Source organism: Zalophus californianus, chromosome 3, assembly GCF_009762305.2.
Source record: "Zalophus californianus isolate mZalCal1 chromosome 3, mZalCal1.pri.v2, whole genome shotgun sequence".
Classification (NCBI taxonomy): Eukaryota; Metazoa; Chordata; class Mammalia; order Carnivora; family Otariidae; genus Zalophus; species Zalophus californianus.
The window spans coordinates 36,637,578-36,655,890 of record NC_045597.1 but is presented as its reverse complement, the minus strand read 5'-3'; the positions used below and the strand labels follow the sequence as shown (position 1 = coordinate 36,655,890).

The following is an 18,313-nucleotide window of genomic DNA, read 5'->3' as shown; positions in this document are numbered from 1 at the left end:
TTCTTCTTTTAACTGAAAAAAAAAATCCTTCAACATATACTTTATGCATTTAAAGAGTACTTTATGGGATCCATGATTTTAGCTACCCTATTAATTTGAATGCCTAAGGTGGAAACATGTTCAAAATACTTAAAGTTAGCAATTTGTTACACATTTAATTGAGCCATTTCTAACTAAGCATGTTATTTCTTTATATTCTCAAAATCTGACAAAATAATGAAGACACAGATATCTTCAAATATTTATTACATACCAATTAGATATATCATGTCAAAACAGTTTTATCAAAAGAACTAAATATAACATTATATGCTATGAAAATAAGCTGTCATGAACCAGGGAGATGTATATCATTCCTAGGGCACAAGAAGTATATTGATATAAAGTTAACCAGTTTAATCTTACACACAGAAAGGTTTTATTTGTAACAGGGTCACATCCATATAGAGGAAAATATATGACCTGTAGAATTCAATTTTAATTACATGAAATCTTCTCAATCAAATATAACATACAAAATATGTTATATTCTTTCATTCAGTAACAGAAGTGAAAACAAGTTTATACTGCATTTAGATTAAGTGACACATGAGATGGGAATTACATTTTGGAGGAGGGATTTAATGCATAACAGAAAGTAATATCTTTATATGCACATATATAAATTCTATTAATGCAAAGGAAGCAAGAGAAGAAAACCCATAAATATGTGAATGCATGCAGCCATTCTGGAAAATCTCTCATTGAGGTCATCACAAATTTATTTCCTTCCAAATCTATTAAACTTTTCTAGCTCTACTCCAATTTATTGGTGGTGTTTGACATTGTTGACCTCCTCCTCTTCTTAAAATCCCTTTTTTAGCTAAGGCAGTATAGACTTTCTTATCTCAGCTTACCTCTGATTCATTGACTTCTCTCTCTACTCTTACTTCTTGACCCTGTCATTACCCTAGGTTTTTTCTCAGACCTCTAAATTTTTGCCTTAACACTCCCTGTTTCAGAATCATCCTTGAACATGGCCTTAATTATTACCATTATGGTGGTTTTAAACCTTGCCATGTATCTCGGATGCCTACAGAAACTGCTCACCAGCTAGTATTTCAGGATGCTCCGAACTAAATTCAGAATCTTCCTTGTGAGATTCTTTTTTCATTTTTACTTCTCTGTTACTAACTTGTGCACCACCAATAAGTGAACTTTTAGAGCAGATATTATGAAGTCATTATTTGTCTCCTTCTCTTTCATTGCCTATATCAAAAATGATATAAAATCCATCTTTCTTTTGGTATTGGGCTTTGTGGTTACTCTGGCCAGACCCTCTTTATGAGGCACAACTACGTCCCCGGTGTCAGTGGGGCATCTAACTTGTCCCAGTTACCCCTTTCCTAGATTCACACTTGGCCCAATAGGAGCTGCCTCCTTGGGAGTTTATGTGTCCGGCTCTTCTTACCTCATCCCCTGACCTCCACAACCTCCCCCTACTGTCACCTGTGAGAGGGCCCAGTGGCAATTAATAATAAAAGCAGAGTGTAAGATGCTGTCTTTTTGCTCAGAGTATGACTAACTCTGCAGCAAGTCATGCTCCAGAGCTTCTTGGGAGTTAAAGATGAACCAAGGCTCCAGCTGACAGCTACATCTTTCATTTGCTCCTTCCTCTGCCCTATCCTCTCCCTTCTTCTGAAAATGCTCTTTAAATAAACCACGCATACTTGAATTCCAGTCTCCAGCTCTACTTCCAGGAATACTTACTAATGACACGGTTCTCCAAAATATTTCTCAGTTCATCTCTTTCTCTATATTTATATAGTACTCATTTCATGCCTGGATTAACTCTAACAGCTTCCTAGACCATTAACTAGCTTTTGCTGTGCCCATTTTTCGTACACTTTCTAAAGTGGTCCCATTTTTCAGAGTTATCTTTGTAAATTATGATAGGCAGTCTATTGTAGCTGTTAATATATTACTTCTACAGAACTGCCAACACAGTGAATGTTAACTAAAATTAGGACTGTTACTTTTATTATTGACTTAATTATGCTACTCCCCTCTTCAGGAACCTACATGAACTTCTAATTATACATGACTTCAAATCCAAATTTCTCTACTGGTTTTCAAAATCTGTCATAATTATTTTTGTCCTACTTTTACAGCTTAATTTCCCAGTATTTCCAATACAAATGACTCCACTTTAACTAAGCCACTATCTCATAATTTTCACAAATTCTTCATTTCTCTATTTTTCTATATTATTCTCACTATCTAAAATAGCACACTTGTTCTTTTCCATTAGGCTGACCTCAAACACAATCTCTCTGAAAAAATGCTCATTTCCTTATTTGATTATCTCTTGCATTTGGAATCAAAACTATATATTTCCATTGCAGTTATAATATAATATATGATAACTATTACAATTTCCTTAATTTTCCTACAGGTTATTCTTTCCTCCTCAAGATTATTGCAAACTTCATGTGGAATAGTGTCATGTTTTATAATCCTTTTGCATCACCAACAGGGAATAGACCAAGGCATATATGTTTGATATACATTTGTTTTATGCAAGGAAAGATGCTTCATTTACTGCTGAATATCAGTAGTAAGTATAGGGAGGACATTAAAGTGATACCTACATGATGGGAAAAAAAGTGAAACAAAAGTTTTTCAGCTTCTCTTATCGCCCCCTTTCCCAGTTTTATTGAGATATTATTAACATATATCATTTATTTAAGGTATAAAATATGATTTGATACACATATATGTTGAAAAATGTTTACCACAATATATTTATAATTGTTGTATCCTGTTGGTGAATTGATTCCTTTATCATTATATAACGACCGTCTTTGTTTCTTGCTACCATTGTGCCTTAAATTCTATCTTGTCTGATAAAAATTATAGCTACACTTGCTCTCTTTTTGGTTCCATCTGCTTGGAATATCTTTTTCCATTCCTTCCTTTTTGAGACTACATGTGCCCTTAAAGCTGAAGTGAGTCTCTCGTAAGCAGCATATAGTTGGGTCTTATTTTTGACTCCAGTCAGTCACACTGTACCTTTTGATTGGACAATTTAATCCAGTTATATTTAGAGTAATTATTGATAGGTAAGGATTTACAATACCATCTAATTGTTTTCTGGCTGTTTTGTAGTTCCCTTGTTCCTTTATTCATCTTTTGCTATCCTTGTTTGTGAATTAATAATTCTCTATGATGTTATGCTTTCCCTTTTTTCTTTTGTATATGTACTTTAGGTTTTTGTGCTGTGGTTACCAAGAAGCTTACATAAAACAGCTTATAAATATAACTATAAATATTTTAAGCTGATAACAACTTAATTTCAACCACATACAAAAACTACTTTTTTACTCCCTGCATATTTTGTCTTGATGTCACAATTTACCTCTTTGTATACTGTACATCCATTAACTAATTATGTAGCAATGATTATTTTTAAAACTTTTGTCTTCTTTTTTCTAATCTCTATATTAAAGTTAAGTGATTAACACATGACTTGAGTTTTAAATTATTCTGAATTTGACTGTATACTTAGCTTTACTAGTATGGTTTATACTGAACAGGGAGCCTGATTTGGGGCTTGATCCCAGGACCCTGAGATCATGATCAGAGCCAAAGGCAGACACCTAAAAGACTGAGCCACCCAGGCGCCCCTAAGTGTTTCTAAATAAAATCATTTCAATTGCCACTTTTAGCTTCAACTATTTTTATGATACTAGTGCTCGGTAAAAAACACTAAAATCATATATATCATATATATATGATGTATATATTTATGGTATATATATTCTTGAAATAACTAAATCTATTATCAAACATAGACAAAAATGAAAACAGAATATGATGTTAAATGAAATGCCCAGGGTTTTGGTCTACAGAGCAGGATTATATCTGTCTCCATCACATATCACCATTTTATTTTTCACTTAAACCTTTATTTGATCATGAATTATTGCATGGCCACTCTAAAGAGTTAAAGAATATATATATTTATACATTAAAAAAATGCTAACTCCTCTTTATTCTGCCTACTCCCATCTCCCAGGAATAGGCTTTATTGACAGTATGTTTTATATCCTTCCACACTGTTTCCATGCACATAAAATTATAAATAATATTATTTCCAACTCAGAGAATGTTAGCTATTTAAGATTTTCTCATTTATTTCTGTCTAATGCACTTACTCCTAATAATGACTAGAAAGGGAAAAGACTTTCACAGGCTAAATGGTATTTCATTCTACACCTGTACGTTTTAACAAAGTAGGCCCTGAAAACCCCTTAATTCTCCTAACATTGATAACTTGGCGGGACACCTAGTTGGCTCAGTTGGTTAAGCAACTGCCTTCAGCTCAGGTCATGATCCCAGAGTCCTGGGATAGAGTCCCACATCGGGCTCCCTGCTCAGCAAGGAGTCTGCTTCTTCTTCTGCCTGCCACTTTCCCTACTTGTGCTCTCTCTCTCTCTCTCTCCCTCTGACAAATAAATAAATAAATACACTCTTTTAAAAAAAAAAAAGAAAGAAAATTTGGCTATCCAGGGATGCCTGTGTGGCTCAGTCGGTTAAAGCGTCTGCCTTCGGCTCAGGACATGATCCCAGGGTCCTCGGATAGAGTCCTGCATCAGGCTCCGTGCTCATGGGGAACCTGCTTCTCCCATTGCCTGCCGCTCCCCCTGTGTGCTCTCTCTCTCTGACAAATAAATAAGTAAAATCTTAAAAAAAAGAAAAGGAAAGAAAATTTGGCTGTCCAATTATTAATATTGATCTTGTCAGTCTAATTTTTAGCATCTGGCATCCCTGATCACAGGGAGGTATCTAGCAAAAAATTCTCTATATTTAGTACTCAGGGATTTATATTTAGTTTCTTGGTTCACTTGTTGCTAATCAATTATTCTGGGCCATTTATGAGAAGCTTATATTTATTTTAGAATTTCCCTGAAAACTTAAAGCACAGATGAATTCAGAATTTTGATTATTTTCCATGCCAAAAATGTATTAGTGTGTCATCTTAAGTATTATTAGCTTTTTAGAACTAATTTACTTAAAAATATGCATAGCAGTAATCAAACGTATCTACATAAACATGGCATTTCATAAATACATTGATAGTTGTTACTTATTTCAGGTTAAAAACATATATACAATATAACCAGAACAAAAACAAAGGGTTTTATGGAGAGCCCTTTAACAGTCATAATCTATTAACTTAAGTGGGGATTGATTTGAAAATTTTGAATGATGAGATAATAATAAATTCAATATACATGACTATTTAGTATTTAGTGACTGTGCTTATAAGATTAGCTTTCAGTGTCCTTCCTGAAGGAGCAGTAGATCTTAGTGTAAGTTGTTTCTTTTTTCATTATTTGAAATTATTATAATAGCCTCAGGTTCCAGTGCTAAAGATTGTAGCATCATATATATTTTGCCCTGAGGCAATACTCATCTGTGCTAATCAATATACAACAAAATAACTTCAAAATCCATTCCTTCGGTACTATAGCTAAGGTTATTATTTGTTCAGAGCAAAGAACTAATCCTGCATTAATTACTATTATTTTATGTACAAAAGTGTAAATAAGGATGTGCAATGTATCTGCAGTCTAAAAACAGCATTTGCCTTTTTCTGGTGCCCCATAAATGTTTTCCCACATATTTGTTAATGTATGTCTAACTTAGAATCATAACTATATAAATTATTTATAAAATAGAGAGTACTAAAGTCTTAACTCATGGTATAAAGTAAGTATAAACCCTTATTTGCATTAATTTAGCAGATAGCCTTAGGCTAAAATTTTTCTTGTCACATTTAAGGAAAATATAAATGGTTGACAATAATTACTTGCTTTAATATCTGCTAACTATATAAAATATTTAAATGTTCAGAGTAATATGTACAAAAGTAATAATTACTCTGATGTTTTAGAATAATCTAAACCAACAAGCAATTTTATTTCTTAGTCATCTGGATTATTATAAAATAACTTATAATTACATTATTTAGAAAATAATATTAATGATAGATAAAAAGAGTAACAAAGAAAACAATGTAGAATATGATTAATATAATTGCTCAGTATGTTGGTTAAAAATGCTTCAAGTGAGAAATATTAAATGAGAAATATTAAATTACTACCAATATAAGGCTATAAAAGACTGTAAATTACACGAAACACCACTTTTAAAATATTAATGAGCATTTGATGTGCTAATATACTTTTGAGTTGATTGATTCCCTCTGTCTTCTTAAACACATACACACACATATATAATATATATAATTATTTAATGAATTTATAAGTTAAATAAAGTAAATTTAGTTACATTTTCAAATTAAGAATACTTCTTACAATAGAATTTTTATCTAGATGTTATTTAGATGATAGTTCAGGGTAATTTGCATATTTGCCACACATATTACAACATTGAATATCTCAATAATAATGACTATTTTTAATGGCTTTCTTGCCGATAATAATGCATTGTCATAGAAATATTTGAAAATACGTGTGAATAGTATATTATTTGAATTGTTGCCAGAGTTAGCTGATATTTTGAACCCTACCAAACCTACATTAGTTATTCAATGTTAAATGTTCTCTTCCTATGCATTCCCAGTGTATCAAATTCACTTTCACATTTTAATATTGCTATCATAGTAGAAATACAGCTTAATTCTTCAGGAATGTTTTTAATAGTCAGCACTTAGATGTATATATATTATCTAAATAATGAAATTTAAATTAAAAGTATAGGAAAGAGGAGTACATTGAAAATATTTTTTATATGTTGGTAACTTATGCCTCTTCTAAATTCATTAGCATTAATAGTATCAAACAACATACATCAAGGTAGTCTAAGGCTATTTGCCTATTTATTCAACTATTTAAAATAATAAAATAAGTATCGAAATTAAATTATTTTCCCAATTACATTTCAAAATAAAAAATAGAGAAACAAGTAAAAATAAACAACATCAAATTTAATTAATTTTCATTAGTAAAACTGATAAGAAATCAATGCACAAAATAATTGGATGTTCAGTTCATGTAAGTTAGAATTATAAATCACAAATATATAAGGAATGTTTAAAAGTACATTAGCTTTCAAATATATTGGACCTTAAGAATAATATTAGTATGTTATAATTTTTTTAAAAATTAATAAATGCAAAATAAAAATGTCAACGTGAAATACCTTGAATTTCCTAGTTGAAACAAATAATATATACCCAAGATAACCTAATTTCCTTTTAACTTTGGCAGAAACATAGATCTCTTTTCAGATCCTAGGTACGTTCTCTTTAGTTAAAATGGATTTCCACTTAGTGCAATTATGATTCACATAAAATGGACTATGTATGAACCCTAAGTAGAGGAAGTTTTATTTTTGAAGTATTTATATTTGCTTTATTTATTAAAAGAGATTACTTAAAATGGCATTATAATTCTCCTCCCAAAAGAAATAAAGAGTAAAAGAAAAATAACTCAAGCTCCCTTAAAAATGTGGATTCTCAACTACTATAAATAGACTTAGCTATGATTATTTGACAAAGCTTAGTAGAATACATTTATATTATGATTTAAAATTCTGCAAATTTACTTGTATGCATCATCTTTTTTTTTGCAGTTAAATCATAGTACTATGAAAGATGACATGTGTTAATAGATGGAATATCAAGTTATTCTTGATGTTCTTATTGGAGAATCTTAACTTTCATTCACAGTAGATTTTTGATTATCTAATCTCTGAGCCTGACAACATTTGAGAGCATAACAATTACTGAATGAATAAACATATGGAAACAAACAATATTTTTATACTAACGTATCACACATATCATATATATTATAAAATATCTGGAAATTCATAACAAAATATCAAAGTCAAAATATTTCAAATTGCATTTGAACTCCTTTCTTTCTTCCATGAATCAAAGGCTTGAAATCTTGAGTTCTTTAACACAGGGATCAGCAAACTATGGCCCATGGACCAAGTCTGGCCTGCTGCCTATTGCACAGCCCACAAGCTAAGAACAGATACTATATTTCTATTGGTGGGAAAAATCAAAGGATAAATGTATTCCGTTACATGTGAAGAGTATATGAAATTCAAATCCCAGTGCCCATTAACAAAGTTTTATCGTACCACAAAAAATAGGTTCTTAATTCTCTAATCATTGAACATTTTGTATTCTACATACCAGACTGTCACTTCTATATCCAATAAAGACAGGTTACTATACCTGTGTGCAGGTATCTTTCGGTTCCCGACAATCAGAATAACATCACAGAGTTGCTGCTGTTTCAAGTAACTTTCCATTTTTCTGAAGGTTTGCTCAGCATGGTGAACAGCCTGATAGAATTCTTCAGAGCTACTGGAGTCCATATCACTTTGAGGTGTCAATGAATGGCTAGTTGCTGTCAGCCTACAAATCACACACAAAAAGATGGTGTTTATAAAGTGCTATGAATTGTCCAAAACAACACACAGAGTTTTAGAGTTTTATAAGGCAAATCAATGCATGTCTCCTTATGTTAATCATTATTAATGTAAGTCAGAAAAATCTATTTTGGGTGAAATAATTTGCTCTAGGAAGCAATAAATGAATTGTTGGTTATCTTTTTTTCTAGTTTTCAAATGATTTAAAAGATAGGTTATCTATATTTAGTAGGACATTAAGCTAAAAACCTGAAAAAGTAACAGAAACAGTAAATTACTAACATGCCTCTTCTAAAATTGATTACTAATAAAATGTTACTTAATACATTTGAAATTGAGGTAGATCATCTAATTATACTATTCTAAATTATGATTCCTGTGAGGTTATAGTAAATGTTCCTTTACAGAAGTAGGTGATTTTCATGATGAGAAATTATGAAACATGGTTTGTAAAAAAAAATTGGCAATAAATTTAAAAGAAAATTGTTGTTTCATATTCCATGCCCAACCAATTAAAAAAAATTACAAAATGTAGCAGCTCAGTACTAACAAATATTTTAACCATATATATGAATGTATATGTGATAAACTTTAAAATTTTGAAAAATTCATGATACTTAAGTTTGGCTACTAAATCTATTAATATCATAACAATGAAGTCTTTAAAATATCATACTCCATATTAAGGAGAAGACTCTCAGTATATGCATGATAGGCCCAGAAGACCCAATCAAATATTCTGATGCTGTGATAATTAAGTCCTTATAACAATTTAAAAATGAAAATGAATTAGATATTTAACAATAATACTAAAATAGCTTATTTCAAAACAGAAAGTATGGAGAATTCTGCTTCCAATTACAGGGCAATAACTTGTAGCTGACTAAACCCCTCACCAGAAAAAAATGTTACATATAATATCAAAACAACTACATGAATTTAATAATAGCTGCTAAGACAACCAGGACTTGAAAGACTAAGATCTTAGAATAAAGAAAAACTCACGGAAATCAGCTCAAAATTCTATACTGTTTTTTCTTTCCCTCTAAAGGTATTTACTAATTATAAGCAGCATAGGGTAAGAACCTAAGAAAAAATATCGTGGGGCTTGGAGGAAAAGATGGATATTGGAATTTTATGGGCTCCAAAGGTAGCCAGAACTTGAGAAACAAATGAGGGGCCATAAAGGAGGGAAGTTTGGGAAAGGCTGTCATTGGGCACCACTTTTCCCCAGAGGTATTTGTGATTCTTAAGCACTGCTAGACAGGCAGAAAATGACTTATTGGAGATTGAGAAGGTAAATAGAGTTTGAAAGATAAAAATTTGAATTCAAGGACGAGCACTTTACTAGACTCCAGTAAATACACAGGGTCTCAGTTGAACTCCCTGAAGGGCTCTATCCTAGGAGGCAAGGGAAATGGAACTTGACAAGATAATACAAAGACAGAAACCTAGGCCTGAATTAGTGAAGTCTCTGAGTGCATTAAGGTGATGTACCAATCTAAATGTCAGCAAACAGTCAAAAATAAAAACCTTTAGAAAAAGGTAACCTCATAGAAACTCTGATTTCTTGTGCATGTGTGTAGTGCTTGACATTAAGGTGAAAAAAGCAGATCTATAAATAAACTAGACCTAGGGAGAAAAACGATAATAGAAACAGGCTCGGAGGTGCTACAGATGTATCTCTGAAAGGAAGTATCACAATTATAGATGTGAAAATAACGGTCATTACTATATTTTAATATAGATGACAATCTGGAGTGTTTCAAGAGTATTAGGTTATATGAAAAAAATCATGTAGAAATATAATAATTTAACTTAAAATTTTGATAGAGGAACTGAACTTGCAGAATGCATGCAGGTGAGGCAAACATAAGCTGAAAAATAAGTAGGAAATATTGAAACTAAAATATTGAGATAAAAAAGATAAAAACAATAGTTTCTGAAACAAATGAAACATGGTAAGGGATTATAATATATAATTGTAGTCTTTTTTTCTTTTTTTAATTTTATTTTATTTTATTATGTTATGTTAGTCACCATACAATACATCATTAGTTTTTGATGTAGTGATCCATGATTCATTGTTTTCGTATAAATAATTGTAGTCTTAAAAACAGGAGAGCCATGATAGGGCAAAAGCCATCTGAAGACAATGGCCAAGAGTTTTCAGAAATGTGTTAAAGACATCAAAACAAAGATTCAACATTCACTATCCATCCACGATAAAACAAAACTACACATGACAGTAAAATCAATACAAAACTGAGGGGGGCAGTCGGAAAGGAAGAAAGAAAAAAGAAAAAGCCTTTCTTAAAAGTTGTCAGAAAACAGAAAAAGAAAACCTTTCCTCCAACTCATTTAATGAGGCAAATATAACATGGAAACAAAACTTGGAAAGGAGGTTACATGGAAAGAAAATTAATGGCCATTCTCTCTTCTAAATATATTTGCAAAAATCCTAAGCAAAATACTAGCAACTAAATATAAAAATGTATGTAAAAAATATATGTAAATATGAGGGTCCTGGGTGGTTCAGTTGATTAAGCATCGGATTCTTGATTTGGGCTCAGGTCATGATCTTAGGGTCATGAGATCAAGCCCTGCATTGTGCTCCACACTGTTGGAGTCTGCTTAAGATTCTTTCTCCCTCAAATCCAAATCAAAACCTCAATGAGATACCACCTCACACCCGTCAGAATGGCTAAAATTAACAAGTCAGGGAACGACAGATGTTGGCGGGGATGTGGAGAAAGGGGAACCCTCCTACACTGTTGGTGGGAATGCAAGCTGGTGCAACCACTCTGGAAAACAGTATGGAGGTTCCTCAAACAGTTGAAATTAGAGCTACCATTCAATCCAGCAATTGCACTTCTGGGTATTTACCCCAAAGATACAAATGTAGGGACCCGAAGGGGTACGTGCACCCCAATGTTTATAGCAGCAATGTCCACAATAGCCAAACTGTGGAAAGAGCCAAGATGTCCATCGACAGATGAAGGGATAAAGAAGATGTGGTATATATACACAATGGAATATTATGCAGCCATCAAAAGGAATGAGATCTTGCCATTTGCAACGACGTGGCTGGAACTGGAGGGTGTTATGCTGAGTGAAATAAGTCAATCAGAGAAAGACATGTATCATATGACCTCACTGATATGAGGAATTCTTAATCTCAGGAACAAACTGAGGGTTGCTGGAGTGGTCGGGGGTGGGAGGGATGGGGTGGCTGGGTGATAGACATTGGGGAAGATATGTGCTACGGTGAGCGCTGTGAATTGTGTAAGACTGTTGAATCACAGATCTGTACTTCTGAAACAAATAACGCAACATATTTTAAGAAAAAAGAAAAAGAAGAAGATAGCAGGAGAGGAAGAATGAAGGGGAGTAAGTCAAGGGGGAGATGAACCAGGAGAGATGATGGACTCTGAAAAACAAACTGAGGTTTCTGGAGGGGAGGAGGGTGGGGGGATGGGTTAGCCTGGTGATGGGTATTGAGGAGGGCACATTCTGCATGGAGCACTGGGTGTTATGAACAAACAATGAATCATGGAACAGTACACCAAAACAAATTATGTAATATATGGTGATTAACATAACAATAAAAAAATTTAAAAAAAAGATTCTTTCTCCCTCTCCCTCTGCCTTTCCCGTTCTCCTTTCCATTCTCTCTCTATAAAAAAAAAAAAAAGTAAGAAAAATAAGTGTATCAAATATATAGTGGATAATGCATCACAAGTAAGTTGTACCTAATTAAGGAACACATTTCAATCATATAAAACCACCTAATTCACTCATATATCAAACATATTTAATGGAAACCTTTCTTCCTTGAGACTGAAAACGAAATTCTTTAGTACTACCTCCATTCAACATTTTTCTGGAAGGTCTTTCCAATGTAATGTAAACAAGGGAAAAAAGAAATAAAGCCCATTAAAGTTAGACCAAAAAGTACATATATAACTGCTATTATTTCCAGAAGACATGTTTGTGCACATAAAACACCAAAAGAACTGCAGACAAGTTTACAAATCTAAACCCATTAAAATTAGGTGTGTTCTCTGCTATCTACAATATTTGTCTACACAATATGGTTATTTTCATCAGTTTTCCTTTAAATATTTAAATATTTAAAAATAATAGAAATTTTCCTGTACCGTATGTTTGCCTTTCACAAGTTTGCTTATTACAACCCCAGAATATGGTCATTTCCCAGCATATATTTTAGGAATTTAGGCTCGGGCATATGTTGGCAAGAACACCCTTCTACACGTTAACAAACACATTGAACAGAAAAGTCACAAAATGCCCTGCAGGATGGACTTTTAAATCTAGAATGAACATATCATTATTGGGTTACAGGTAATTATGGAGAATAAAGTCAGGAGTGCAGGTTGCCAAATAGATCAAGACCGCTCCACTGAGATCCTGATGTTTCTGGTCTTGTACCAGACTGCATGAGTAGGGTCCTAAAATCAAGATACTAGAGACAGCCTTGTGGAATGGCTCCAGATAGGCTTAAAGGGGGTTGGGGATAAAGACTACATTCAGATCCTTATCTTAATTTCCTACAAGTCAAATACCATACTTAGGGCAGAAAGTTTTATAGCTCACTAAGATTTCCATAGCCTGGGAAATGTTAGCAAGAAAAGAATTTAGTGTAGTAGTTTACCTACAAGTCACTCAAGTTGTGGTGGACACGATAGAGGAAATAGTGAAAGAAATACAGTAATACAGTTTTAGAGTTTGGTGAGACCACAGACAGCAAATCAAACAGGGCATAGAATTTGACAATATTTATTTAGAGCTAATTACTCACAAGGAAGCACCATCTTTTCCATAATCAAGGTATACTAACACATCTTGACTGTAATACAGAGGTGGGCTTTTCCTGAAGAACTTGAAAGCAATTTAAAAGGATGAATCAAAAGAACAGAGAGCTAGAAACTAGGCTCCAAACTATTTTTTTCAGCGTTCTTATTCACTCCCAGCTTTTTTCCTAAAAGTTCTAATTCTCTGAATTTCTCCATATTAAATCTGAAAACTAGTTATTTTTCTTGAAGGTTGGTTTATCTGTCAGAAAAATGGTTATCTTGGTTTGACCTGATTTTCTCCCTATTAAGTCACTGTCACAGTGCTTGCACATTTTCTCATAAATCATTTCCTGATACCGGGCTTGAGTAGAACTTCTTGACCTTGACCTTTGACTCAGGATTTAAAAAAGGAGTTTCCACATCAGAATACTTAGGATTCTTAAACTACAGTTTATTATTGAATCTTTCCATCTCATATCCAACCTTATTAGTTTAACAAATGAGACTTTAAAATTATAGGAAATAGAGATTATATCTTTATAATGTTTCCCATAAATATAAAGTAAAAATCTGACATTGTATTATTTCGGGTATTGTCTAATTTTTGTCTTCAGCCTAAATAAACTTTATAATCTCTTTCCAATCTAAGAGGATCTCAAATGTTAGGATCTGACACTATATTTTTTATCTTTATTGTGGCCCAACAACATAAGGCTTCAAGTTCCAAGAAATGCAATTTTAAAAGGGCAATATGATTTCTTCCTATCAGAATTTAAACACGCTAAAGATTTCACCAACCTGTGATATACAAAACAATACAATTAAAAAATTTTCTTGATCTCACAAACTACTCAAGCCATAGCTATTCCTTTCTATTTCCTTTCACAGCCATAGGTCTTGAAAATGTTGTCTGCACTCATTATCTTAATTCCTGACCCTCTGAATACTCCTCAATCCATTGGAATCTAACTTCCCAACCACCCCTGTAATGAAATTGCTTTTGCCAAAGGCACTAGTGTCTTTTTTTGTGGCTTTATTTAGCTTTCATGTTCATTTCTTATCTTAATTGCTCAGAATTGACCGATAAGCTTTCCTGTTCCTATGCTAAATAGTTCAGGGCTGAACATCACTTACTTTTCCTGTACCAAACAATGCGGAGATAAAGCATACTTTCTAATTTTTGTGCTAAACAGTATTGGTATCGGTGGAAATAACTCTTGCACCAGGAAACAGTTATTTCTAGAAGATTAGACTGTGAATTAACTTAAAAAAAAAAAGCTGTAAAAGGTAACAATTACTCCTCTGTTTTCACGTGAAGACCCCCAACCTATGTGCCGATTTAAAGCTCTTACATCATAAATTGTGCCCATTGTCAACCAAGTTCCAGCCTTCAATGCCTCCATGGTTCAAATCACATATTGTAGGTTATAAATGCCTAATGATTTGATGTTTTCTTCAACTTTTAGTACCCATCAGCTATTTTAGGCAGTTAGGCATGAGGGAGAAGAGAGAGAGCAGATTTTGGCCACACCCCCGGAGCCACTCCAAGGGTCAACAGCCACATCTTCAGAGCCATCTTTAAGGGTTAACAGAACAAGAAAGACCTAGCCACAGAGCTGGCTCAAAGACCACCAGAGGACTGCTGAGAGCTGAGCATGGGCACAAATGGTGCAGCTGGTAAGGTCACAGCAAAAGCTCATTAGACACTCATAAATATACAATACATAAATACAATTATAACAGACTGCATCATGGGTAGGTGCATGCACAGAGGTCAGTATTATATAACTACCAGCTGTCAATCAAAAATATCAATCAAAGACAAATTTACATGTACACAAAGCAGGCTTAAAAGGATGAAGCTGGAGCTTCTTGGTACCATTGCCACTTTTGCTCCAGCAGTGGCCTGCTTTCACTCTTGAAAGTGTCCTCAACTTACCTACTCTATGAACTCTATCTCCCCATTCTGGTCTTGGGTCTCCAATTCTTTGGTGCATCTGGGACGGGAACTGAATGACCCAGTAACAGCTAAAGCTGTAATTCTAACCATGCTAAGTAGTTTCAGTATGTCATACCTCTTTCTTCTACAGCCTTCACACATACATTTCTCTTTACCTAAAACCTTCATATCACATTGACATTCTCGTGAATATTTCTTCAGAGATCAGTTTAAATATTACTTCTTTCAGAAAGACTTCCTTTAATTCTCGTTGTTTGGGGGGTCATGGTTTACCCTGACACGCTAATTACCCAGTGTAGTTTACATCCTTCTTTGACATGTAGAATACTGTAGGAGTTCAATTATTTGTTGAATAAATGAGTGAGAATATTCTATGAGAAAATGGCCTTGGCCAAGTACTAATCTTAATTTGTCATGGTTTTCTTGTTTGTTTCATAGAACACAAAAATATACTTTCGGTAAAGGACTTTATATCCCCAAACCTGACAGAGTGCCTGGCACACATAGGGTAGTTAGTAAATGTTTTTGTGAATTGCTATTGTTGAATTTCAAATAGCTTCCAGAGCTCAGGAGAAAAAAATGCATACATAACTGCTATAACCCAAATAACTCTTTTGCATTCTCTGATAGTGCACTTATGTACACTGTGAAAATACTAAAGGATACACTAGAAAATACTTTTAAAAAATCCTTTGTTTTTTTAAAGATTTATTTATTTGAGAGAGAAAGAGAGAGTGCACGTGAGTGGGGCCAGAGATGCAGAGGTGGAAGGGAATGTTTTAAGCAGACTCTGCACTGAGCAAGGAGCCTGACAGAGAGCTCATCTCCTGAACCTGAGATCAGGACTTGAGCCAAAACCAAGAGTTTGTTGTTTAACTGACTGCACCACCAAGGAGCCTCTAAAAACTCCTTTAAACAGATATGATGCATTTATTTCAAACAAAGTTCCCTAAGATAAGTCCCAGCATCATTATTATATCTTTTTTTTAAAGATTTGTTTATTTCAGAGAAAGAGGGTGTGCAGGGAGGAGGGAGGGGCAGAGGAAAAGGAGAATCTCAAACAGACTCCCCGCTGAACGCAGAGCCCTTGGGGGGTGAGGGGGCTTGATCCTAGGACCCTGAGATCATGACATGAGCTGAAAGCAAGAGTCGGATACTTAACCAACTGAGCTACCCAGGCATGCCTTATTATTATATCTTTAATGTCACTACGTAAGAGTAGAACTAAAATGAAAAAATAAATTTGCAAGGAGTTTCCTTTTTCTCTTGAATAAGTTAGCTTTTGTTTTGAGGGAATAATTTAAAAAACATTTCTGTAATATCAGATAAAGGAATTACCAATACATAATTCTTGGGCAAGACCTGAGTGTAGTGAAAGATACTGTTGTGTAAGTGAAAAAACAACTATTTGTTTTAGCCGTAAAATTTAGTGACACTGCAGGCTTCTCTTTCATATTAAGTTTCCATTAGCAAAATATGTATTTTAGCTTGTAAAAATATTTCTGGTCAAAAGTTTGCTATTTTATTCCTTCCTTACATTGCTTAAGTATTTTGTATGAAGCACATGTCATTTCAATTTTAAAACTATGAAGTTATTATTACAAATTATTATGTAAACAATATCAAAGATTAAAAAGTAAGCAAAAATTCTCAGACAATAAAACACAATATTACATATCTATTTAACCTTGAAAGTTCTACACCTAAAGTTAATATTTCATTATTTAAAAAAACAAAAAGAAAAAAGAAAAGGGAAATATTTTTAAGTAAATGAGTAAATTTAAAGAATCAACTTTCCATTATTACAAAACCAGCAAGTGAAACATCATCATCATATATCGGCATGGCAGAGTAAACCAATATTCAAAATGAATGTCCAGTTATACAAACACACTAATTTCAACTCTTTTAATAACCCCCGAGAGAGAGGTTTAGATCCAGGAAATATTAGAAGGGATAAAGTTCAAGCACCAGGTGTTACTACTTAGAAACAAGAAAAATGAATATAGTCATTAATGTTGCTTTTGGGTACAATTTTGTCTTATAAGATAATTGGAATTTTAGGTAAGGCTTTTTATCAGAAGTATTGAAACACACACACATGCATACACACACACATACACACACACACTGGTAAGACAGAATAATAAAAAAAGGGAATAACTCGGGAGCTAGAGAAAAACAATATATATTCTAGCCTCCATCAGTTACTGCATTTTGAATCTCAATTAATTTATCTATAAAATAGAATATCAGCTTCCCCCTGCAACTTTAAATGTTTTATTCCTTGTAAGGCTATTGTAGAAATTCAATAAAATTATGTAAATTAAAAAAAGAATATCATTAAAAACCTCCTCATAGAATGCTTGTGGAAAGAAATAAAATTTGTATTTGAAGCTGTTAAGTATATTTCCAATGAAATACCAGATGTAAAAATGTAACCAATAATATCTGTAAAATAATGAATTAGGTGTGTATCAGTACAGGACAAAATGTTGCTTGAAAAATTACATCTAGGGGCACCTGGGTGGCTCAGTAGTTCCGTGTCTGCCTTTGGCTCAGGTCATGATCCCAGGGTCCTGGGATCGAGTCCGACATTGGGCTCCCTGCTCTGCGGGAAGCCTGCTTCTCCCTCTCCCACTCTCCCTGCTTGTGTTCCCTCTCTCACTATTTCTTTCTGTCAAATAAATAAATAAAATCTTCCAAAAAAAGAAAAATTACATCTACCTTTAATAATAATCATCCAAAAAATAAATAATACTTTGTTTCCTCTTCTAAATTTTAAAATGTATAATCTATAGATACACCTATTTAAATTAAAAGTATTTTTAAATGTTTAAAATTTAAAAATTGAAATAGTTGAAATATTTTCAAGGGCTTTAAATTCAAAAGAAAGAAAATCATGATTGAGGACATGATGAGAATAGTTGACAAATAAATTATATTTAGATGCTGAAAGTTCTCAACAAAAAAGTGCCAAATCTGGGAAGAAAGGCAACTACTCAGAGGGAATGGGAAATGTTATAAAATCTGAAAGTGTTTCGCATATGAAATGCAGTTGGAAATTGATATATGAATGATT

The 18,313-nt window shown here is 33.2% G+C and overlaps 1 protein-coding gene across 2 annotated transcripts in view; it reads right to left on the bottom strand.

Annotated features, from left to right (window-relative positions):
• The window catches only part of KLHL1 (kelch like family member 1), a 382,161-nt gene that overhangs the window by 247,229 nt on the left and 116,619 nt on the right, over window positions 1-18,313 (bottom strand). For both annotated transcript variants that reach the window (XM_027590019.2, XM_027590020.2), the window contains exon 2: window positions 8,258-8,440. In XM_027590019.2, the coding sequence (XP_027445820.1) occupies window positions 8,258-8,440 (183 nt within the window). The remainder of the gene's footprint in view (window positions 1-8,257; window positions 8,441-18,313) is intronic.